The sequence below is a fragment of the Nelumbo lutea genome, chromosome 3 (assembly GCF_056320005.1).
Source record: "Nelumbo lutea isolate HS-2025 chromosome 3, American lotus-T2T, whole genome shotgun sequence".
In the NCBI taxonomy this organism is placed as follows: Eukaryota; Viridiplantae; Streptophyta; class Magnoliopsida; order Proteales; family Nelumbonaceae; genus Nelumbo; species Nelumbo lutea.
In genome coordinates, this window is record NC_142686.1 from 111734562 (window position 1) to 111758667 (window position 24106).

At 39.4% G+C, this 24106-nt stretch overlaps 2 protein-coding genes across 9 annotated transcripts in view; both read left to right on the top strand.

The window, feature by feature from the left end:
• LOC148867659 (Polynucleotidyl transferase, ribonuclease H-like superfamily protein) overlaps window positions 1-20363 on the top strand; it is a 39149-nt gene extending 18786 nt beyond the window's left edge. For 4 of the 8 annotated variants that reach the window (XM_088980190.1, XM_088980187.1, XM_088980189.1 and 1 more), the window contains exons 6-11: window positions 13069-13253; window positions 15284-15449; window positions 17130-17266; window positions 17434-17508; window positions 19322-19441; window positions 19993-20363. In XM_088980190.1, the coding sequence (XP_088836316.1) occupies window positions 13069-13253; window positions 15284-15449; window positions 17130-17266; window positions 17434-17508; window positions 19322-19441; window positions 19993-20091 (782 nt within the window). In that variant the 3' untranslated portion in view covers window positions 20092-20363. The remainder of the gene's footprint in view (window positions 1-13068; window positions 13254-15283; window positions 15450-17129; window positions 17267-17433; window positions 17509-19321; window positions 19442-19992) is intronic. The other 4 variants (XM_088980192.1, XM_088980194.1, XM_088980193.1 and 1 more) reach the window with 1 other exon arrangement.
• Window positions 20364-23562: 3199 nt separating this feature from the next.
• LOC148867660 (uncharacterized) lies at window positions 23563-23892 on the top strand. Its single transcript, XM_088976499.1, has one exon. The coding sequence runs from the start codon at window positions 23563-23565 to the stop codon at window positions 23890-23892; it is 330 nt and encodes a 109-aa protein (XP_088832625.1).
• The last annotated feature ends 214 nt before the right edge of the window (window positions 23893-24106 follow it).

Consider the following 24106-nt stretch of genomic DNA (forward strand, 5'->3'; position numbering starts at 1 on the left):
TCAGGCTTTATAAAGCTGAATTTTGATGGCAACAATGTAAGGAATCCAGGGCCCTCTGGGATTGGAGGAGTCTTCAGGAATGAGGAAGGGATTGTTACTGCTTTATTCTTTGGCCCTATTGGAGAAGGTGACTCTCTTAGGGCTGAGATCCTTGCAGCGCTTGAAGGAATTCGAAGAGCAAAAGATCTAAATATTAGCCGTTTGATTCTGGAAGGTGACTCGAAGGTGGTGGTTAATTGGTTGAAGACAGAAGACAGTGGTTTGTGGAACTTTAGCAATGAGAAAAATCAGTTCTTATGGCTGGAAAGGGACATAGAGATTCAGTACAGCTGGGTGAAGAGGAGTGCCAATTCATTTGCGGATGGGTTGGCCAAGCAAGGAGTGAGTAGGGAGGTTGTTTTCTGGGCTAGTTTTTAATTTTCTTTGCTTTCCCTGAGTTTTCTGATTTTTGGGGAGCTAAGTTATTTTATCTCCCTTTGTATTCCTTTCCCTCTATTCTCTTAATTTAATGAAATTGATGTTATTGATCAAAAAAAAAAAATGACACTTGTCTTGGGCCCTGTAGATATGGTGGCTCTACTAAGGTAGAGCTTTTGGAAGTTCTATAAGGGCTAAGGATGAGTCAGAACTTTAACTATAGAAACATGGTGGAGCGTAATTCTAAAGTAGTAGTGGGATGGCAGAAGAATTGGATGCAAAATTCCATGTTGCTCCTAGATGTGCTAATAGTGTGGCTGATGCTTTGGGAAGACAAGGAGTAAATAGGACTCATCTATTTTGGGAGGAGGTCCCTTAGGAGAGCCTGATGTAATTAAATATGAAGAAAGGGGTAGGTATTATATGCTTGCCTACAAAAAGGGCCACCTTAAATTATGTACTAAACTTGCAAACCATTGCCAAATACACCTTAAATTATCCCCTGGTTCCCACAAGAAATCCCTCATTTCCAATAGAGGGGGCGCCTTGTCGCCTAAGTTGGCACTAGGCGTCACCTAGGCAATGGGATCTTTTTGAGTAAAAACCATGAATACTAGGGTAATTCCCTAGAGCATGTGCCAACCATCTTTCACTATTAATTGTCTACATAAAAAGTGTTTAAACTTCATTTAAAACATAGAAAATCAGCATATTCATGAAAAAAGTGGAAAAAAGAAAAGGAATTTCAGAAAATAGAGGGGATGAGCCTCTATTTTTATCCTAGAAAAGAAGAAAGAAGGAAGAAAAATAAGTTTAATTGTTGACTGGACAAAAAATTGAGTTTTCCATGCTTATTGGTTCTGGTTTTTAAGTCTTTGAGTAAAGAAAAATAATAAAAAGAAACTAATATTTTAGTTCAAGGTTTTGAAAAAGGAACTGGAAGATCTTCTTAGGAAGGAGGAGATAAGTTGGAGGCAAAAATCTAGGTGCAAATGGCTAAAGGAAGGGGACATCAATACAAGTTTTTTCATTTGTTGGCAAATGGGAGGAGAAGAAAGAATTCTCTTTCAAAATTGGAGTGGGATGGGCAATTGCTGACAAGGGAAGATAATATAGCTCAAGCTTTGGTTAATCACTTCAAATTAGTGTATGACAACCCAGGGAGACCTAGTGAGAGCTTAGAGGACTTGGAGTGGAAGGTGGAGGATAGTGTCTTATTGGAATCTTTAGAAAGAAGATTTGAGGCCCAAGAAGTGAGAAATGCAATCTTCTCCATGGATCGAGCTAAAACTCTTGGGCCTGATGGTTTTTCGATGGGCTTCTATCAAGATTGTTGGGAGATAATTAGAGAGGATTTGTTGGAGGTTTTTGAAGAGTTCTATGAGAGAGGCAAATTTAACTCGGGAGCAAATGCAACTTTTATTGCCTTGGTTCCTAATAAGGACACTCTCCAACCAAAGGATTTCAGACCTATAAGCCTGGTGGGAAGCACGTATAAGATCATCTCTAAGGTCCTAGCGCTAAGATTAAAAAAGATCCTCCCGTCTCTAATCTCACCGTGTCAAGGGGCCTTTGTAGAAGGAAGACAAATTGTAGATCAAATACTTATTGCCAATGAATGTGTTGAGGTGAAGATGAGGAGAAAGGAAAGGGGTTGGTTTGCAAATTGGATCTTGAAAAGGCATATGACATGATGGACTGGGATTTTTTACTAGAGGTTCTCAAGCGGAGAGGGTTTGGGGAGAGATGGTGCAGTTGGGTAAAGGGATGCATTTCGTCATGTCATTTCTCAATATTGGTGAATAGTGTAGTTAGGGGTTTCTTTCCTGCAAAGAGGGGTATTAGGCAAGGAGATCCATTGTCCCCATTCCTCTTTACCCTAGTAGCTGATGTGTTGAGTGCCATGATTTCGAGGGTGGTCACACACTTGCAATTTGCAGATGACATCATCTTGTTTTGTGACGGGGAGGAAGGGGAATTACGGAACTTAAAGAGTCTAGTGCTTCAATTTGAAAGGAAGTCCAATCTTAAAGTGAATTGGGGAAAAAGTTGTGTGGCAGGGCTCAATCTAGGCGGAGAGGAGGTGGATTTCCTAGCTAGGATTTTGGGGCGTGAAGTGGGGGGTTGGCCTTTACAATATTTGGGGCTACCACTGGGAGGGAACCTAATGGTTGAGAGTTTTTGGTACCCTGTAATTGAAAGATTCTCCAAGAGGTTAGCAAATTGGAAGAGGAATTGCATCTCTTTAGGGGGTAGGATAACCTTAATCAAGTCAACCTTAGCCAACCTGCTTGTTTATTTCCTATCTACCTTTAGAGTACTAACGAAAGTAGCTAACCAGTTAGAGAAGATAATGAGGGATTTCTTGTGGGAACCAGGGGATACTAAGAAGGACCACTTAGTGAAGTGGGAGGTGGTTTCTAGGAGTAGGGATGATGGAGGCCTTGGGTTAGGAAATATAAGATTAAGAAACATGGCTTTGTTGGGGAAATGGATTTGGAGACTACCGATGGAACATGACAGACTTTGGACTAGAGTGATTGTTAGTATTCATGGATTGGCAAATAACGGCTGGGATGCAGGACTCGACCCTGGGGCTTCTCAGTGTTCTCCTTGGAAAGCTATTCAAGGTATTTTGCCTCTTATGCTTCCTTATTTCAAATATGATGTCTGCGCTGGAAATAAAGTCTTGTTTTGGGAAGATGTTTGGGTTGGTGAAAACTCCCTTAAAGATAGATTTCCTTCTATTTACTCCTTGTCTGAAAACAAAAGAAAAGTGATCTCTTCAGTGTTTGTTGATAACTCCTGGGATTTGGGCTTGAGAAGAGGTCCAAGGGATTCTGAAATGAGGATGGTTGATGATTTGATCACTCAGTTAGGGGAAGTCTTTCTTGATCAGTCTTGTGGAGATAGCAGAATTTGGAAACCTTCCCCTTCTGGTTTTTTCAATTGCTCTTCTTTCTATAACATTTTGCTTCAGACCTCTAACTTTGTAGGGAACTTTCCTTCAAAGGAGGTGTGGGGTAACCCTGTACCCCCTAAAACTCAGGGCTTTTGTTGGGAAGCGGTACTCCAAAAAATCAACACCTTGGATTTATTGCAGAAAAAGAGGACAAATATGTGCCTCTCCCCCCATGTTTGTTGTCTATGTTTGGGTTCTGGTGAGACAATTTCACATTTACTAATCTCATGTCCCTTTGTGTTCTTTATTTGGTCTTGGTTCTCTTCTCTCTTTGGCTACAGGTGGACTCCCTCCTCAAGCGTGGTGAACCTCTTTGATCCAACTTTTTACAGGCAACCAACGGTTCGTGGAAGGATTATGTGGAGAGCCACTAGAGCTGCTGTATTGTGGTCAGTGTGGGAGGAAAGAAACAATAGGATTTTTAAAGGCAGATGTAGATCCAAGGAAGAGGTTGTGGAAGGAATAACTACTAAGGTTATCCATTGGTTGAAATCCTGTGATCTTTTTACGGATTTCTCAGTTGAAAACATTTATAGAAGTTGGGGTATTGTGGCATCAACTACTACTTCCAAAGTTATGATACAAGAAGTTTGGTCCCCACCGGCACAACAAAGGGTGAAACTGAACTTTGATGGAGGCTCTATAGGTAATCCGGACCCATCTGGTATAGGAGGTGTTTTCAGAGATAATGAAGGCAAGATAATGGCTTTGTTTTCAGGTCCAATAGGAGTTGGAGATTCCTTAAGAGCGGAAATCTTGGCACTACATCAAGGTGTAAAACTGGCCAAACAGTTGGGGCTACAGAAGATTGAGATAGAGGGAGACTCCAAGTTGGTAATTGGGTGGATGCAATCAGGGCAGCTGGGAATTTGGCAATATAGACTGCTGATAAGGGAAATTCTTAGCATAACAAGGGAGGTGGGTGTTTGGTTCAAGTGGATAAGGAGATCAGCAAATGGTTTTGCTGATGCCCTAGCAAAAACAAGGGACTGCAAGGGAGAGTCTTTTTTGGGTAGTGCTGTAATGTTTGATGTTTATTGGATCAACCTTTTCTAATAAGGGTTGAATTCTGTATTTCAGGTTAATTTATCTCTAATGAAAGTAATCGTTTCTGATAAAAAAAAATTTAGTTCAAACTAAATAGTTTAGTTTAAGAATGCATGCTTTATTGTTATAGTCTCAAAAAGTTAAGAATATAAAAGTATCCAAAAGTAGCATGTAAAAAATAACTTGGTGATTGAGGTAACCCTCCACTGACGCCTTATCACCTAGCATAACTCTACATGTTAAGCTACCTTGGTATTACTTGATTGTCATAGTTAGTTAGTATATCCTAGAGGTAGTCTATTTTAAATGATAGTGGGTTCTTGTATCATATGGTGTAGGAATAGTAGACATGCTTTCTTCTGATAAAAAAAAAGGTGACATGCTTTCACTGGGTTATTTGGTTTTTCATTTGATTGATGGCAGCATACTTGTGTTTTATTGGATTGTTGCAACTATGTGAACTCATGAAAACCAAATCACTTAGGCATGCACTCACTAGGTAATTTGGTTTATCATTTGACTTTTAGCATGTTTGGGTGTTTTTAGAGGCCACAAGAAAGTGTTATGATTATGTGAACTCATTGCGTCACATGTTAGGCTACCTTTCCTATTTTTTATATTCCTAGTGTTAAGAATCGATAGTACAAGGCTACCTTAATGAGGGACAACATGTCTTTTGTAATCTATTACATAAGAGTATAAATACAAAGTGGGTTGGTTGAGAGAGGTGACTTTTCTTCTTCTCATACCGAATCCTTTCTCCTTCTTTTCCTTATCTTACTCTTCTTCTTCTTCTTCTTCTTCTTCTTTTCCTCTTCTTACTTACTTCAGACCTAGAACTGAACTAGGGTTAGTCGAACTATTCACATGGTACCAGAGCTCTAGGAAATCAGTTTAGAACTCGGTCTTCTTTTCTCTCCCTTTGTCCTCCTGAGGTTTCCATATCAGAAATTTTCTTCGAAGTAACTTCTAAACGGATTGGAGGATCGATATTCGATAAGGGACCAAAAAGGAGTGGTCTTTTTTCCCTCTTGGAGGTAAATATGCCTCTAGTTGCTGTGGTGGTATGCTAGAAGCCCTCTACTCGATGACACGAAGGGTGTTGATCGTGAACAGGTGTGAATAGAAATCTCTAATCGACTAATAGTGGAGTGTGATCCTTTTTTGGGGGCTGGATTTCATTCATGTGGCAGTGTTGATTGGTAGGTATGCATATGAACCTCTTTTTTTTTTCTGTTTATACCTGGATATGTGCGATGATAGTAGGGTTTTCGGGTGCTGAACCCTTAACAACAGCAGTGTGGTCATAACACCACTTTATTGTGTGGTGTAAGGTGTAGTGCTGAATGGTAAAGGGCGATTTGTTTTGCTTATCATAGTTGAATTCTTTGTGGTGTGAGGTGAATTGGTTATGATGGCAACAACTGGAGAGGGTAGTGATAACAAGACAAGTGTTATGATTTCTCTTGATTACCTGAATGTTCAAATGACCTCTATCAAATTAAATGGTGAGAACTATGTGCCATGGGCTAAATCTGTGGAAGTGTTTTTGAGAGCCAAGAAAAAGGTGAAACACGTGAGAGGAGAAACCATTTTCTGATTCTCTAGGGTTTAGTGATTGGGAACAGGAGGATGCACAAATTATGACTTGGTTGTGGAATAGCATGGAACCTAAAATTAGTGTGAATTTTATGTTCCTGAATACAACTAAGGAAATCTGGGACCATGCTAAGAAACTTTATTTTGGCCAAGATAATACCGCTAGAGTGTATCAACTTTACCAAGAGTACTTCAACCCGAAGCGGGGTAATCAAAACATAGAAGAATACTATGCAAGGATGAGAAACCTCCGTAATGAGCTTAATGTGTATCACCCTCTGACTTCAGATGTTCAAATTCAGCAGCAACAACGAGAGCAACTTGGTGTGACAAGGTTTTTAGTGGGTTTAAAGTTTGAATATTGGGTGGGTCTGTTCTCCCCTCTCATGAGGAAGTGTTTGCCCGACTTCGGAGGATTTCTATTGACCCTACGAAGTCTTCCTCTCTCTTGGACAACTTTGGTTTTGTGGTGACAAGAGGGGGAGGTCGTGGAAATAGAGGTGTGGTGGAGGTGGTCGTGGATTTCCATGGACCCGAGGTGGTCCTATGTTTAATTGTATTGGTGGTCGCAATGAAGGTCGAGAGTCAAGGGGAGGTCATGGTAAAGGAGGAAGTACTGATCCTAGGAAATGCACATACTATGGATTAGAAGGACATATTGTTAACTTCTGTTATGATTTACATGGTCCACCCAACACTTGGGCTAATCATGCTTTGAGTGTGACTAGTAGTGGTGGTACAGTTAGTGAGAACCAACAGATTGATCAAACCCCCTCCACATCAACTAGTGCTTTTGGGAAGGAAATGGTGAGCGTCCTACGTGAGCTATATGAGAAGTTTCTTTAGACATCCTCTCAACAGAACACAACTACTATTGCACATTCAGGTATGGCTTGCTTGGCTTCCAAACCCTTACACTGGATCATTGACTCTGGAGCCTCTGATCATATGTCTAGGATTTTGGATGTATTTTCTTCACTTTCTCAGTCTTCTACGCCCCAAACAGTTACCCTTGCTAATGGTTCTACCTCTCCCATTTGCGGTGTTGATGATGTTGATCTTACCTCCTTATCTTTATCCTCTGTCTTATATGTACCCAAGTTTCTTTTTAATCTTATGTTTGTTAGTAGATTAACCAAGTCAATTGTTCTATAACCTTTTATCCCTCTTCTTGTGTGTTTTAGGATCTCAAGATGGGGATGAAGATTGGTGGAGGGCATGAGGCAGGTGGATTGTATTATCTTGATGGTGGTGGTCCGGAAGTAGCTCTTTAATCCTCTCTTACTCATCTCAAGTCTCCAGTGGCACTGTAGACTTGGTCATCTGTCGCTCAAGGCTCTGAAGTTATTGGTCCTGTCTTTAAGTTGTCTTCCATCATTAGATTGTGAGTTGTGTCAGCTTGGGAAACACCATAGAGTTTCTTTTAGTCCTAGAGTTGATAGTCGTATTTTGAGTCCTTTCTCTTTACTTCATTTAGATGTTTGGGGTCCAAACAAAGTAGTGTCATACAATGGTTATAAGTATTTTGTAATTTTTGTTGATGATTTTTCAAGGATGACATGGCTCTATCTTATGAAAGACCGAAGTGATTTGTTCTTTATTTTTCAAAGATTTTATGCTGAAATGCGTACCCAACTTGGAGTTCATATTAAAATTCTTCACTCAGATAATACAAAGGAGTACACCTCAACACCATTTCAGCAATACTTAGAGCACCATGGGGTAATTCATCAAACTTCTTGTTCTTATACCCTACAACAGAATGGCGTGGCTGAACGGAAAAACCGAAACTTACTTGAATCTGTTTGGTCAATTATGTTTGATATGAATGTCCCAAAGCGTTTTTGGAGTGATGTTGTCCTTACATCATGTTTTCTCATCAATTGGATGCCCATGTCCATCCTTGGAAGTCAATCTCCTTTCTTAGTCTTGTTCCCTACTCTTTTTCCATTCCCTTTTACTCATAGTCTTTGGTTGTGTTTGTTTTGTTCAGAATATAGGGCTTGGATTGGACAAGTTAAATGGCATGCTACAAAATGCATCTTCCTTGGATACTCTAGAACCCAAAAAGGATACAAGTGTTATAACTCTAGCTCTCATTGGTCCTTTGTGTGTTTTGATGTCACTTTGTTTGAATCGGTTCTATTCTTCTCGAATACTGATGCCCCTTCTCTTGCTCCTATGGTTCCACTTCCAGTCCCAATTGAGGACCCCCTTTAGTTCCTGTTCTACCTTAGTCGCCATCTCTCCTAGTGCAGGTTAATACTAAGAGGCCACCAATCACACAAGTGTATACCCACAGAAGAGCACCGACCCTTCCTCTAGTTCAGCCCTCGTCGACGGATCCTGTAGTTGCATCTCTTCCTTCTGACCTTAATTTTCCTATTGCATTGCGGAAAGGTAAACGTAGTTGTACATCTCATCCTATTTCTCATTATGTTTATATTGCTCACCTTTCCGCTTCCCATCGACATTTTATATCCTTATTATCATTTGTTTCCACTCCTAAGATTGTCCAAGAAGCCCTTACTTCTCCAGGGTGGTGGCAAGCAATGGAAGAGGAATTGTATGCTCTGACACACAATCACACATGGGAACTTACCACTTTCCCTCTTGGTAAGCATGTTGTTGGATGTAAGTGGGTCTACATAGTGAAGTATCTTCCAGATGGTAGTGTGGAACGATTGAAAGCCAGGTTAGTGGTCAAAGGCTATTCTCAGTTATACGGTGTTGACTATATGGAGACATTCTCTCCTGTGGCTAAGATTGGTTCAGTTTAGGTGTTGATGTCTTTAGCAACAATGTATAATTGGTCTCTCTTTCAGCTTGACATAAAAAATGCCTTTTTACATGGTGATCTAGTTGAGGAAGTATGTATGGAGCAACCACCAGGGTTTGTTGCTCAGGGGGAGGATGGTAAAGTTGGCAGACTTAAGAAGGCGATTTATGGACTGAAATAATCTCCACATGCGTGGTTTGGCAGATTCAGTGAAGTAGTGAAGAACTTTGGCATGAAACAGTGTCAAGTAGACCATTTTGTGTTCAACCGTGAATCAGAAGATGGGAAAATCTTGATAGTTGTGTATGTGGATGATATTGTCATAACTGGTAGTGACAACAATGGGATTGACAGGTTGAAAAACTTTCTACAGGATCACTTCCACACAAAAGATTTGGGTAAGCTAAAATACTTCTTGGGAATAGAAGTTGCAAGGTCAAGGGATCGAATTAACTTGTGCCAAAGGAAGTTTGTCCTTGATTTATTTGATGAAATAGGGCTGTTGGGTGCCAAACCAGCTGAAACACCCATGGAATCGAATGTTATGTTGAGTATTGATGCAGGTGATGGGAAAATTGAACTACCCAACTATTACTTAGCCAAATATATCATTCACTGTAAGCATGTTGAGTTAGTTTATGCAACATCCTCGGGTCCCACATTGGGAAGCAGCTCTAAGAATAGTTAGGTACCTGAAGGGAGCTCTAGGTCGTGGGTTGTTATACAAAAGTGGAGGAACTCTTGAGATAGAGGGGTATACAGATGTTGACTAGGCCAGATTTGTGTCTGGCCAGAGATCTACTACTGGGTATTGTACCTTTCTTGGTGGCAATCTGGTAACTTGGAAGAGCAAGAAACAAAAATGGTGGCAAGAAGTAGTGCGGAAGCTAGGTAAAGGGCTATGGCTCATACTACATGTGAATGTTATGGTCCCGCGCATAGAATCTCGTCACGGGCCGGTCCTCCGGGAGAGACTCCTGCCTTCCCTTGCCCTTGCCCTTGCGTACAGACCCTATTGTGGCAATCACGTGGGTGATTTGTCCAAGAGATCACCCAAACTCTCTTAATGGGTGATTTGTCCAAGAGACCACTCGAACTCTCCTCACTCACTTTCTTGACTGGAAAACTGAATACTTTATTTCAACTCGTAGCTCCTTAAATAGGAGATTACAGAAGGGAATTCCTTGTTGGATTCGGCTAGGCTAGGGTAATCCAACTCAAACTAAAACTCCTAATTACCTACTCAAACTAAATCTCATAACTCTTACTTGAGAAGATAAAATAAGATAAGATAAGATAAGGGATAAGGGATAAGGTAAGCTGGCGGTGAGTTGGCAAGCCGAGCTGATGTGGTAAGATAAGTGTGGGCCCAGCCTGATGAGCTGTCATGTGGGCCTCGCCCTACTGCTGTTGTCGAGCGGTGCGTGCTGCTGCCGTGCAGTGCGTGCTGCTGTCCTGAGGTGCGTGCTGCTGCCGTGCGGCGCTGCCGGGCGGTGCGTGCTGTGCGCTGTCGGCGGTGCGTGCTGCTGTGCGGCGCTGCCAGGCGGTGCCTGCTGCTGTGCGGCATGCTGCCTATGACTGCACCGCAGTGCGCTGCCGGTTGGTGTGACCATAACATTACACCCCTCCTGGACAACGAGCTTGTCCTCAAGCTCGAATTCCGGATACGGGCTTGGAACTCTGCCAATGGATCAAATGGCTGCACACTATCTCTTAGTCCACCAACCGCATGAACAATAGGGACCGCCCCGTAGCTCAATGCATAAAGCTGGATTATTTGATGTAGACTCCAGTCACCTTCTTTAGTTTCCAGCTCCCAGGCGTAACCATGGCTTATAGTGACTACACGATCTGCTGCACTCAGGCCAGCCACAAGGACATTGAAGTGTTCCCCACCTCCTGGGTCATATAGTTTGAAGTAGTTTTGTGGAAGATCCACATAACAAAAATCGTGTACTGGACCACGACCCCGGTGTGCTATGTTGTGGATCACAGGAACGCACCGGGTATACTTACAGAAGAGAACCTCAAGAGCAGCCTTACAGAGGCGAACCATGCGTTTTAAAATATCCCCTCGGCCTCCCCCATATATATTTTTCTCAATATTGAGGAACATAGGGCTGTCAATGAACACAAAATCCATGCCATCAATATAAGCTTGAGAGAAAGTTACCTCCATATCCTGCCCATCCACCTTACATCTCTTGTGCACTCCTGTTTCTTGGGTTTCTGCGTAGTTACCATATTGTGGTGCCGCAACCATAACTCTATGTCCACGCCGAGCCAAGGCCTTTGGTAAAGCCAAGCCCACCTGTCTTCGACAAAGGAGCGCATTCTGCAGGTGCCAATATAATGTTCGTGACATTGTCCCCGACCAAAGGAGGAGACTTTACAGTTTCATCCTCTGTGCGCTGATCCTTGGGAATAACTGCGGCTGTAGGGGCAGCGATCTGCTGTTCGCTGGATGCCTCTGCCCAGTTCGGACGGCGGCTGTTTGTGTTGGTGATTCCCTCAGAACTCAATTCTTTGTTGGAGAGGAATTCTTCCAGGCAGCGTCGCAGCTCCTAGACATCTTCCTTGACTTCACGAACCTCCATGCTGGTTTTTGCTAGCTTATGTTCCAGTTCGTTGACCTTGAATGATAGCTGCTCCATATCGCCCGTGGCGTTTGGTTCTGATACCAAATGTTATGGTCCCGCACGTAGGATCTCGTCACGAGCCGGTCCACCGGGAGAGACTCCTGTCTTCCGTTGCCCTTGCCCTTGTGTACAGACCCTATTGTGGCAATCGCGTGGGTGATTTGTCCAAGAGATCACCCGAACTCTCCTAATGGGTGATTTGTCCAAGAGACCACCCGAACTCTCCTCACTCACTTTCTTGACTGGAAAACTGAATACTTTATTTCAACTCGTAGCTCCTTAAATAGGAGATTACAGAAGGGAATTCCTTGTTGGATTCGGCTAGGCTAGGGTAATCCAACTCAAACTAAAACTCCTAATTACCTACTCAAATTAAAACTCATAACTCTTACCTAAGAGTTATGATATATATTCTCTTACAAAGTGGCTTGAGGGGAAGTGTTAGAATTGACAGTACAAGGGTAGTTAAGTCTTTTGTCTATCTAATTAAGGTTAAATGGTCTATTATGTCTAGGTTTAAGTTGTGTGTCCCATACTTAATGAGGGACAACATTGCCTTTTGTAAAATAATACATAGAGTATAAATACAAAGTGGGTCGGATGAGAGAGGTGACTTTTCTTCTTCTCAGACCGAACCCTTTCTCCTTTTCTCTCTCTCTCTCTCTCACACACACACTCTTCTTCTTCTCTTCTTACTTCAGACCTAGAACTGAACTCGGGTTAATCGAACTATTCACACCTAGTAAGTTCGATCCTAGAGGTAGTTTTCATTTTATCATATAATAGCAAGTAGTTCATGTATCATTTGGAGTGGCAACAACGGGCATGCACTCATTGGGTGATTTGGTATTCATTCGATTGATAGAATGCTTGTGTTTTATTGGAAGGTCATAAGAAAGTGTTGTGACCATATGAACTAATCGAAACCAAATTACCAAGCCATGCACTCACAAGGTGATTTTGTTTAAATTTGATTATTAGGATTCTGCAACTAATTGGAGGGTTACAAGAAAGTGTTGTAACCATGTGAGCCGTTGAAATCAAATCACCTAGGCATGCACTCACTAGGTGATTTGGTTTTTCTTTTGCTTGATTACATGTTAATGTTTTATTGGAAGGTCACAAGAATGTATTGTCACCATCTGAACACAGCACACACTACTTTGGCATTTCTTGATTGTCATAGTAAGGTAGTAGGCCTTAGAGGTAGTCTCTATTTTTTCATATGTTAATGGGTTATTTTTGTATCATTTGGGGTAGGAGAGAGGCATGCACTCATTGGGTGATTACATTTCTCATTTGATTGTTAGCATGTTTGTGTTTTATTATAGGGTTGCAAGAAAATGTTGTGACCATGTGCACTTATTGGAATCACATCACCCATGCATGCACTCGTTCAGTGATTCGGTTTTTCATTTGATTGATAGCATGCTTGTGTTTCATTGGAGGGTTGCATGAAAGTGTTGTGGTTGTGTGAACTCATCATTCAACTTTAATTTTTTGCCTAGCACCCTTAAGAGAAGTATTTAGGCCAGCCCTACCCATCTCGAAACAATTTCTGTGTATTTGTTAACAATGTTTCCTGATGTACTTTTGTGTATTTGTTAATTTTCAATATGCTACAGATCTCGAAACAATTTCTGTGCAGACTCATTATTTACATCTTGATGAGTTAACTTTGGAAGATGTGATATGGGTTGATGAAATTGATGGTTTGCTTAATGCCACATCCCATATTGAAGAATGTAAAGTTGTTGGCATTGATTGTGAGTGGAAGCCTAATTATGAAAAGGGCAGCAAACCGAATAAGGTAATTGTAGGTTAAAATTTGCCATATTCCTTAGAGTTCTCATTTTCCAGTTCTCTATTCAAGTCACTCATTTACATATTGAGAATTTGGTATTCCTCTTCTTTATGTTCTTTCATTTCATTCTAAATTTGAGAATGGACAAGATATTGACATGTTTCATAAGCAAACAAGGAAGAATATTTTAAAGCACTCCAATAACATACATTTTTATGTTGAGTACTCTCATGTGGGTTAGAGGGTTACATCTTATTATGGTTAAACTTTAGTTTACTTGATTTTATATCTGGTATTGTAGCTCCTACCATTTAATTATCCATTTGAAACCATTGTTCAATATACTGCATGTTCTTTGATGGTTTGACTTTTAAACTTGTTCTAAATCCATTGTTAAAATGTTTAATGTCTGTAAGGTTTCAAACAAGATTGAAAGATTGCATTCCCTAGTGAAAATGGGATTATTACAATTTAAATAGAGAAGGAGAGATAAGGTTTAAAATATCGTAACGTATCGGCCTGTATCGTCCGATACGTACCGTTTCCATAAGATTCCGATACACGGGACATGTAAAATTCATGTGTTCCGTATCTTTTCGTATGTATCGGCCGGTACGGGCTTGTATTGAGCTGTTTCAGATCTATATCGGCCGATATGGTCCTGTATCGGACCGTTTCGGATTTGTATCGGCCGATACAATCTCGAAACAGGCCGATACAAACCGAATCGTTTCGGTTTCCTTGTTCAATTAATCTATATTTAATACCGAATCTCTCTCATTAATGTCTTTTATTACTTATCTATTTAAGTCTAGCTTCTTTATTAATTAGTTAATTACTCCTATATTTAAGGCAAATTTAAATTTAAATTTGAATTTTAGTGCCTAATTTCATATCTCTCATTAATTCTATTAATTAATGACTCCCTCTTTCTCTCTCTCTCTCTCTCATTAATTTCGTTTTGTTAGCGTAAAAACCACAAATATTAACAATAGCAAGACTCGAACCTTGGTCACCAGATTTTAATGCACATAATTTTGCCACTGAGCCAATCCAATTTGTTTGGTGTAATTACATGCATTTTTAGTTTTAAGTCAATTGTTTTTCTTTTCTTAGTGGTGCTTATTAATTATTAAAATTTATATATAAATAAATAATAGGATAGTTATATCGGTTATTTGAAAATCGGTGTATATATACATTCATATTTTAGTTTTTTTTTGTTTTTTTCACATTTTAGATATTCCATCATTTTTCAACGGCTACTAATTATGTATCGATATGTCACATTTTATATAAAAGTTAAATTATGATTTTTTACATTTAAATGATTTACTTACAATCATATAAAACTTGTAAGCATTGTTAATGATATATTTTTTATGATTTTTTTGAATTTCTTAACATATTTATGCGTATCTTGATTTTTCGTCTGTATCCATGCATATCCAAAACGTATCCCCGATACGTCTCTTAAAATTGTCTTTCCGATACACCTTGCGTTTCCGATACTTTAAACCTAAGAGAGATAAAGATAAACTCTATCCAAAATTTATCCTAATCCAACTCAAACTTAGTCTATCTTATCATAACAACTCAACTCAACACTCTATCTTTATTTTATTCCCTAATATGCCCCCTCAAATCCATGCGGATTGTTGTAAATCTGTTAATAAGTGCCGAAGGGGCACTTTAATCTTTTTATTTCTTTTAATTATGAGCTGTACTGCCGCCCTACTATAAATAAAGTTCTGGGTGCCGCCAGCCCAGATTTTTGGGTTCCTATCAAATTGTCCTTTATCCTTTTTCCTAGTTTCTTTTTGAGAAACTATTTTGCAAATGCTTTTTTTTGTCCATCTAAATTTGCATGTCAATTTTATTCAAGACAATTAGATTTGTCAGTTAGAACCATATTGTGATGGAATAGCTATTACTGTTTTTTTTTTTTTTTGACTGATAATGATCATTTGATTTGTTTTCCATCCCAATTCTATTCAGTTTCCAGCATTAATAGTGTTGACATTTCCATGACACAGGTCTCCATCATGCAAATTGCTTCTGAAAAGTTGGTTTTCATCATTGATCTAATAAAGTTGTTCAAAGACGATGCCAAAATTTTAGATCACTGCCTAAAGTGCATTTTACATTCACCAAACATTCTGAAGCTTGGTACATTACTATCTGAAAGCCTTATCTCATTGGGTTCGTACTTATTTAAAATTACTCTTGTGGTAGTATTGAGTAATTGAGATTTTCCCCCTAAAATACCATATTATTTGGCATCCAAAAGGTTGATTACAATTACAACCTACCTAAAAGGTAGGGGTGGCAATTTTTCACCCAACCCGCTGAACCCACCCAACCCACTCAGAATCTAACCCGTCCATTTACTTGGTGGGTTGTGTGATCAACCCATCACCCAACCCACCCCATTTGGGTTGGGTTGTGGATAACCATTGGGTTAACCATTACAAATATAAGTATTAATTCCTTAGCCTTTTTTTTTTAATTTTCTTCATTTATAATTTATAATTAACGCATTAATTTTCTATTAATTATTGACTGAATTTAGTTTTGTCTTGAATCAACACACTTCACCCAACATAAATCCAAACCAATTTCACCCAAGTTCGGACCAGTTCAACACAACCTGACCCGATCCAACATATACTGATCCGGGTCAACTCGAATTCGAAATAGACCTCAAATGGGATGGCTCGATATTGCTTTCTTTGCTCGGTTTGGGTCGTCCGGTCCAAACATTATTGCACAACCTGACCCGATCCGATACAAGGTGATTCCGGTCTACCCAAATCCGAACCGAGCCGGACCAGGTGAAGTCCGGACCTTAAACCACCCCACTTGCTTTACTCGGTTTGGATCATCCTGTTCGTCTCGTATCCGTACAACCCGACCCGAATCCAGCTCGGGTTAGCAATGCTTGCTGACCTAGATCCTTTGGAGTCTCTGACCTGGGACCATCCCGAATCCGGCTCCGTTTGGTCTGGCCCGACCAAAGACCGAACTGAACTGGGCCGGTCGGGTGTGGTCTGACTGGACTGAATTCGGTCCGTTCGGGTCTGATTCGATTGGTCCAAACTGGTTCGGTCGGGGTCTGGTCCATCCAGACTGGTCCATATCTAAACGGTTCAACCACTCTTGATGTGATTAGCTCAAAGACAATCCAAAGTTCAAGTTGGTTTGACCGGTTTGAAGCTAAGTGGTTCATCAAATCCGAAACCCGAACGTAGTTAAATGGCTTTGCTGCTTGTGTAAAAATAATGCATGTAATGTGATTTGAACCTTCATCACTTGTGCAAATAACAACTACTATTACCACTAAGCTATAACCAACTTATTTGTTAAGATGGAGTTAGTTTTTTGTTTTAAGTACATAAATATAAAATTAATGGGTTTCAGCGGGTTGGATTGGGTTAAAGCGGGTTTGGGTTGAACCCAACCCATTTAATTTTACATAACTGGGTCATTAACAGGTTGGCGGGTTAAATGGGTTGGGTTTAAACTCAACCCAAACCCAACCCAACCCGCCCAATTGCCACCACTACTAAAAGGTTTCATGAACATAAATCACTTGCATTGAATAGGCATATGTACCATTATAACCATCCTATGTAAGCTTTTCTTTTTAAAATTCTTTTGGCATCCATAAAGTAAAGAGGGAGTAAAGATGGTTTTGCATCTCGGTTTTTGATCTATTGCCCAAATGAAATCTATCAAGGTGTTGATACATGTTGAGGGTCTTACTAGAGTGGACTAGAATTTCCATCTTCTTATGAAAACCTAATCTTCATCTCATTAATTGTGAAATATTTATTGCAAAATAGTGATTGCCAGATTGTTCTATGGCTTTGTGATTTATAGGTTATAATTTTCAGTGTGATATAAAGCAGCTGGCTCATTCCTATGAGGAGCTAGAGTGTTTCAAGCATTATGAAATGCTATTAGATCTACAAAATGTATTCAAAGAACCTTGTGGTGGTTTATCTGGGCTTGCCAAGGTAATTTATAGATAATGATATTCCTACATTTTGCAACTTTTGCTTATTTATTTATTTGTGGGTTGGTGCCTTTTTTTAGAGATCTGAATGGATGACGGATAACATGGTAAGCTTTAGTGCTTTATATTTATCATGAACATAATAATTGTGATTATTATTTAAACCAGAAAACATTGGGGGTTGGTTTGAACAAAACAAGACGTAACAGCAATTGGGAGCAACGGCCTTTGACTCAAAATCAAGTAAGCACTACAAGCTTTTCTTTCGTGTCATTATTTCTGCAAGATCAAGCACCATGAGCTTTTATTATTATCGTCTACCCTAAATACAATGACTTTAGCACCATGGGCCTTCCTCTCCATACCTATACCTATACCACCTGAATATCTCCTGCCTTGACTTCAGTGAAGCCTAGACCATACACCTGCAGTGCCTGAACCTTGGTTTTCCAAGGAATAACCATCAAGTTTGAGCTTCTTGATAATTCCTCTGGGAGGGAAACTCCAAAGTAGATGAAAATCCTCTCTCGAAGCAAAAAAGGAAGCTACATGAGCAGTGGCCTACCTCTCACTATGTTTGCATATTCTGAACATCATGTTATGTTCATGTCTGGCAGTTAATATACTAGCAAGCTTCAATTGTTGTCTGTTGGATCTGTTGCTCATATGTTCCAGAAAATTTTCTTTAGATTTATTGCAATTAAAATTGTAGTTAGAAAAGCCTAGGTTACAATAAAGAATAAAGCAAGGATGGCTAACCAAAGGTGTACAGCCAAACACACGAGTACATTGAAGGCAGTGAGGCCCATTTTATGTCATGTGACCATGACATAAAATGTCCTTTTGGTGTGAGTGCTCTGTGAGGAGCAGATCCGGACTCGATACTGTTAACAAAATGCCCTTTTGGCATCAAAAGGGTGGGTATAATCCCATTAGGTATCTTCTTCAAAGGCAAGTCTATTGGTTGAGACCTTAGCAGCAAGTATCTGGATATAAACATGGTTTCTGTTTATTGGGAATTTTTGTTTAAAAAATATATTAGAACTTTATCATGCAAGTTTAGTAATCTGGTTGTGTTTTGAGCCACATTACCATGTCTAATAGATGCCTATTTAATATACCACGCATGTTGTTAGGAGAGGATTAAGTGTAAAAAGGGGATGCCAAATTGTTTTACCATGAAGTGGTGTCAGCAGTAGAGGTGCAATTTAGGTCAGACCCATTCAAATTATAATATATTGCCAACCTGAGCCTGCCCAAGTTGTAGCCCTAGTCAGTGGAACCATAGTTAAGTGCATTTATGAATCTTTGACCAAAAATGTATTAGATTCTAAATTATTCGTAAATGTAAAATATGTGAAATTTTCATTAAATGTGTAATAAATTGAATAATATGTATTTTCAAATTACAGGGTACAATGCAGAACTCAATATAGATGTATTATTAGTATTTGTAAATATGCACATTTTAATACATCATACATACATTTGCATGTAAAATTTTCCAAGCTTTTCATTCCATATAATGAAAATATAACATACTAAAAATTTATTCATTTTTAACCAATCATTTTACTATACCGTGTATGTTTTACTGAATTTTGTACCCTATTTTTCTTTCTTGAAACCAAATTGTAGACAAATTTGTCAGTATTGTATTTTTTCCACATAGCAGAGCAGGTGAAGTCATTCCATCCTACTCTCTTTAAGGTCCTATTCAGTATTACTAAATAAGATACTAATTCAATCCTTTCTACCTAAACCATTATCTACTGTACATTTTATTAGTGCGGTTTATCTACCTTGAGCTATCTGTTACTACACTCATCTTGAACAAGTAGCAGTTATCAGTCTGGTCCTTGAACTTCTTCAAAATAATGGGCAGTTTCTAAACAATTGCCCAAAAATATTACCTTTTTTCAGTACGATAATCATAACATGTCTTTTAGATGATATCATGAAAAAGATAATGCTACCAATATTACTTGAAATTTCTAGTTTTCATGTTCATCCTAAATGGTTCATGTTGTAAAACTAAATCGGAACTTGCGTGCAGTTAGAATATGCAGCTCTTGATGCTGCTGTGCTTATTCACATATTCCACCACGTCCTTGGTCAATCTCAGCCAACAAGTGTCAAAGAGGGCCAGGTCAAAAACGAATGGAAATCCTATATAGTAAGTGAAAGGCAAAGAAGATGAGCACTATAGAGCTAAATGGATAACCACCATCATCCTTGAAGTTTCTGCTCAATATCTACATCTTAGGGGGTGTTCTACAACATGCATGTTTTTGTTTTCATTTGTTTTGAAATCACCACATCAGCAAAACACACACAAAACAAAACAAAAACGTGTTCTTTTTTGTTTTCAAAGGAAAAAACAAGTTGGTTTTCTTTCAAGAAACAATACATGTTTTTGGAACCTTCAAAATAATGGTTTTTAAAACATAAACAAGTTTTATAAAAACAATCTACACACACACAACCAAGAACATGTTTTTTGTGTTTTTGTTTCGAGAAATAATCTGTTTTCAAACTAGATTATCTTTTTTTGGGAACCGGAAGCATCTAAAACAATTCATGTTGTAGAACGCCCCCCTTATTAACTGGGAAATTTTGTTACAGATATTGAGAAAAATGGAAGTCAATTTGATTTACTCTTCATATGCATGAGAACAATTTGTTCCACAATCCAAGCCTAAACTGTTTTTACTTATCAATCCACAGGTTTCCCACATGGATAACACAAAGAAGACCAAGAATACATATACATATAAAAAGAGAAAGGAATTCAGAAGGAAGGACACGCCTTCTCAATCCAAATAATGCCAGGTCACTTTTTTTCATAGCCTTTGATTTCTACAATTTTCATCTGTATATGTTATTTATTTAATTAGTGAACAACCACAGTGAATCTATGTAAATATCCCTCGTTCCTAAACTGGACCCATTTTACTCGAGAAAAAAAGGGAAAAAAAATCTGACTTTGCATTGCCTCTGGGAGCAAGGCTTGGCTGGAGAACCAGGGGGGCTCCTTTCCTGAAACTACTGCTAATCAAGAGCCTTGCTAAATAAAAATTAAATGATTCAGTCCCTTATGAGTTGAGGCATAATATCATATATAGTTTCATTGGTGGACAGCAATGTGATGCAGACATGGTATGACCAATATCATTATTTTGTTTGCTGATGTCATATACCATGGGTTCCACCGTGTCCACCGCTGAAACCCTTGCAGCGCCTGCTACCAATTTCACAAGAAGGAAAAAAGAAAAAGTTACAAGGAACTTCATTAAAATTTGCCTGAATATCATGTGGTATTTTGCACGTTGTAGAACCAGATTGCATTATTCCAATGTACTATTTTTTGGGGGGAGGGGGCTGAAATTTTACAATACTGATTTTTTTTTCCGGCCTGCAAATTTCTGGGCTTGGGCCCATGTTTTGGATGTGGGTCTAGTATGCTCCTGGGTGCGATACTTCTAGTGGGCCCAATGTATAAGTTTGTAATATGAGTGCAGGCTGGGTCCAGGCCTAGGTTAAGCCGTTTATCATAGTTGCTAAGGCCAGCACCTAGTACCTGTTTGGGAGTCAAAGGAATTCGAGAGACCTGAAAGCTGCTCTGAATCACCGGCTTTGGCTTGTTAGAAATGCTACCAACCACACTTCCGGTCCATATTCAACCTGTAAGTTTTTCTGTATCATAGTCACCCCTAACTTGATACCGGAAGAACTTGTAACCAATCAACCGGTATCAACAAGTCATGTAGTTATTTATCAAATTCATCGAGGGTTTTTTATTTATCTAAGCCCTTCCAGTATTGTCTTTGTGGCAACTTTTTTTTTTTCAAATTTTCTTGAATAGACTTGGTGCCAAAGAGCTAACTCGTGCGACTGAAGAACCAACATTCTTTGGACTGTTTTGGTCTTTCTTGGAATCGAAGAACTGGTGGTGCTCACCCAATTCATTGGATTCTCCCACCATTAGCATTAGGAAGGACGGAAGAAAATTCTCAAGCAGAAGAAAAAGAACTGAATAGTTGGAATTTCAAATTCTTGAGAAGAATTGTATCGTGCACCGCTTTTCGGTTTCAGATTAAATTAATATCCCGGCGGAATGAATCATCAGCTGCGGATTATTCTACACTCTGCGTTGGGTGGGGCTGTTTCCACTTTCCACTTTCTAGCGTTGTTTATTTTATGATGTTGATTTCGTAGGATATTTTTAACATTTTCATTTGTGACGACAAGAAGGATATTTGGGGTCAAGCATCAATCGCGGAAAGGAACTTTGGGAAGCAAAACTTGGCTTTGGAGTTCCTTTTCTTCATCAATCAATTGCGAATTCGTCACCCAATACGATAAACAAATGCCAGTCAAGCAGTCAATGATAGATGATAGACATACTCCTATCCATCAACTATAGCAAGTCTCAAAGACTCGAACGAACAACGAAGCTTCTTACGACTCGGTCAAGCCAAATAAATAACTACTTATTTAAACATTACATTAATATTATTATAAACAAATAAATGAATAGCAAAGTTGAGATTCTTTTGTTGGTTCTGAGTCGATGATCTTTCGGGATGGGATGGGCTCTGCTTCACACATCTTCAAAGAGTTCAAATAGAAAATTCGTCCACCAGGTAGGGTTGGGATTCGAGCTGAGTTGAATAGAATATCTATCTAGCTCAAGTTTGATTTGAATTAGAGATTTGAACTCGAATTCGGCTTGGCTCAAAAGCCTATAGGTTCAAGTTCAACTTGGTTTGAGTTCCATTCCAAGCTAAGGTTTCTATAAAAAAAATTATACATATAAAAATTATTTATTATCATACATATAATAAATAAAAATAATAATGTATAATATTTTATTATTATGCATATAATAAAAGTTATATGTATATGTGTGTGTATCATTAGGCTCGATTAGGCTGCGAGCCTGACGAGTCAAGTTTTATTGAGTTTAAGATTGCTTCAAATAGCAAATGAGCCCATATATTGGACTTGAACTAGGCTCGAAGCTTGGCTTAAACTGAGCTGAATCTAGCTTTTCACAAGCCAAGTTCAAATAACTCGTGAAAAACTCAATTTATTTCCACCCCTACTGCTAATTTAATAATCTTCTTCGATAAAAAATTAAGAGTATTGGTTGATTTTGTTGAAGTTATGCAATTAACCTTTGAAGTGGGGAGTTGGCTGATTACCAACCAATAAAACATGAGATTGCGACCCACCATAAAAGTGGGACTCGCCATGTTTGAGATACGGGATATTGGATTATGTTGGGAGAGTGTTGAAATGTATTTTATTGGTAGGTGATCTAGACTGTGAAGTGAGATCAATTTGTGACAGATGGTAAGTAAAGATTTAGGATTACTTTAATGTATTTTGGGGTTTGACCTATTTCAGAGAGTAACCAACCCTTAAACATGTTTGACAAAATAAAAAATAAAAAAGAAAAGTGAAACGTCCATTGATACAGACGCCCATTCGACGTATTGACCTGTAGGCTGTATCATTATTTAGAACTTTGGATTTCCAAAATATTGTTAATCTGGACAGTTGGATTATTCGGCCCAAAAACTGGTCAGGATACAGATTCCATTTCACCCTCAAATTGCTATTTTCTCACCATTTCACCTTCAAACTGCTATTTTATCAAAAGCACTGAATTGGTTAACAACCAACTGACCTGGGTGGCTAAATCATCGACCCATTTGACCTAAATCACAGCTTTTGAGTCATAAGCGGATACAATTGGACCAGATGGTCGAACTGCTGATCCGGAAACAAGTCACTGGAGCGGTTCCGGTTTCGGATCGGTTTTAAGACATGGAATAAAAGCTTTTATGTTTATTTTATGCTTGAAAATAAGATGATACTGATCCTAATAAGATGATACTGATCTGACTATGATCCGACGGTTGCTTTTGGAGGTTATGTCAAACCAAGACAAACTGGCGTGTCAGCGAGAGGACACTCCACTCCCTCGCTAGTCGCTCCTGACAACGAGTCAAAACTCAAAAGGCCAACTCCTCAAACATAGAACCAAGGCCAATATCGTAAATTTACCTCAATTTTGAAACATGGTAACAAAACCTAGAAATCCGGAGGGAGGAAGTCGAGGCCGTCCACAACTTTTATTTCCTTCTCTCTCTCTCTCCCGCTGTATCCCCTCCTAACAAAAACCAGGTCAGCTTCATCCCCCACCCCCTCTCACCCCAATTCCTCTTCCTTCTCCTCCGATTCCATTGGTCGATCGACGGGCTCTTCCTTTCGCCGTTTACGGTGGGGATGGAAGAGTTCCCGTCGACTTACCGGCCATACGGGAACGACCAGAAGTTCGAGACGTCGAAGGGCAACTTCAACGGTGTGAATCAGGTAAACGTAAATCTGCCTTGGTCGCCCGATCCGCCTCCGTTTCCACCACCACCGCGCACCGCTACCAAGGTCAGTAAAGCTTCGTCGGCCGCGAAATCATGGAGCTTTAACGATGCTGAGTTGAAGAGGCGAAAGCGAGTGGCAAAATATAAGGCCTACGCTGTCGAGGGGAAACTCAAGGCTTCTTTTAGGAAAGGACTCCGTTGGATCAAGAATAAATGCTCTGAGATCGTCCACGGCTGAGAGAGAGAGAGAGAGAGAGAGAGAGAGAGAGAGAGAGAGAGAGAGAGGAAGAAAGTACGAAACCATACAAATGAGATAAAGAGAGAAAAGAAAAAGTCGGAGAAATAGAAAATTCATTTGCTTTGACGGGTTGATTCCGTCCTTCAAGGTTTTCCTTTCCTCTTTTTCTTTTTTAACCTCTTTTTGATATGAGTGAATTATGAAACCATTTTTC

Coding starts and splice junctions, on each gene's coding strand:
- LOC148867660 (XM_088976499.1), top strand. CDS start 23,563: ATGGAAGAGTTCCCGTCGACTTACCGGCCATACGGGAACGACCAGAAG.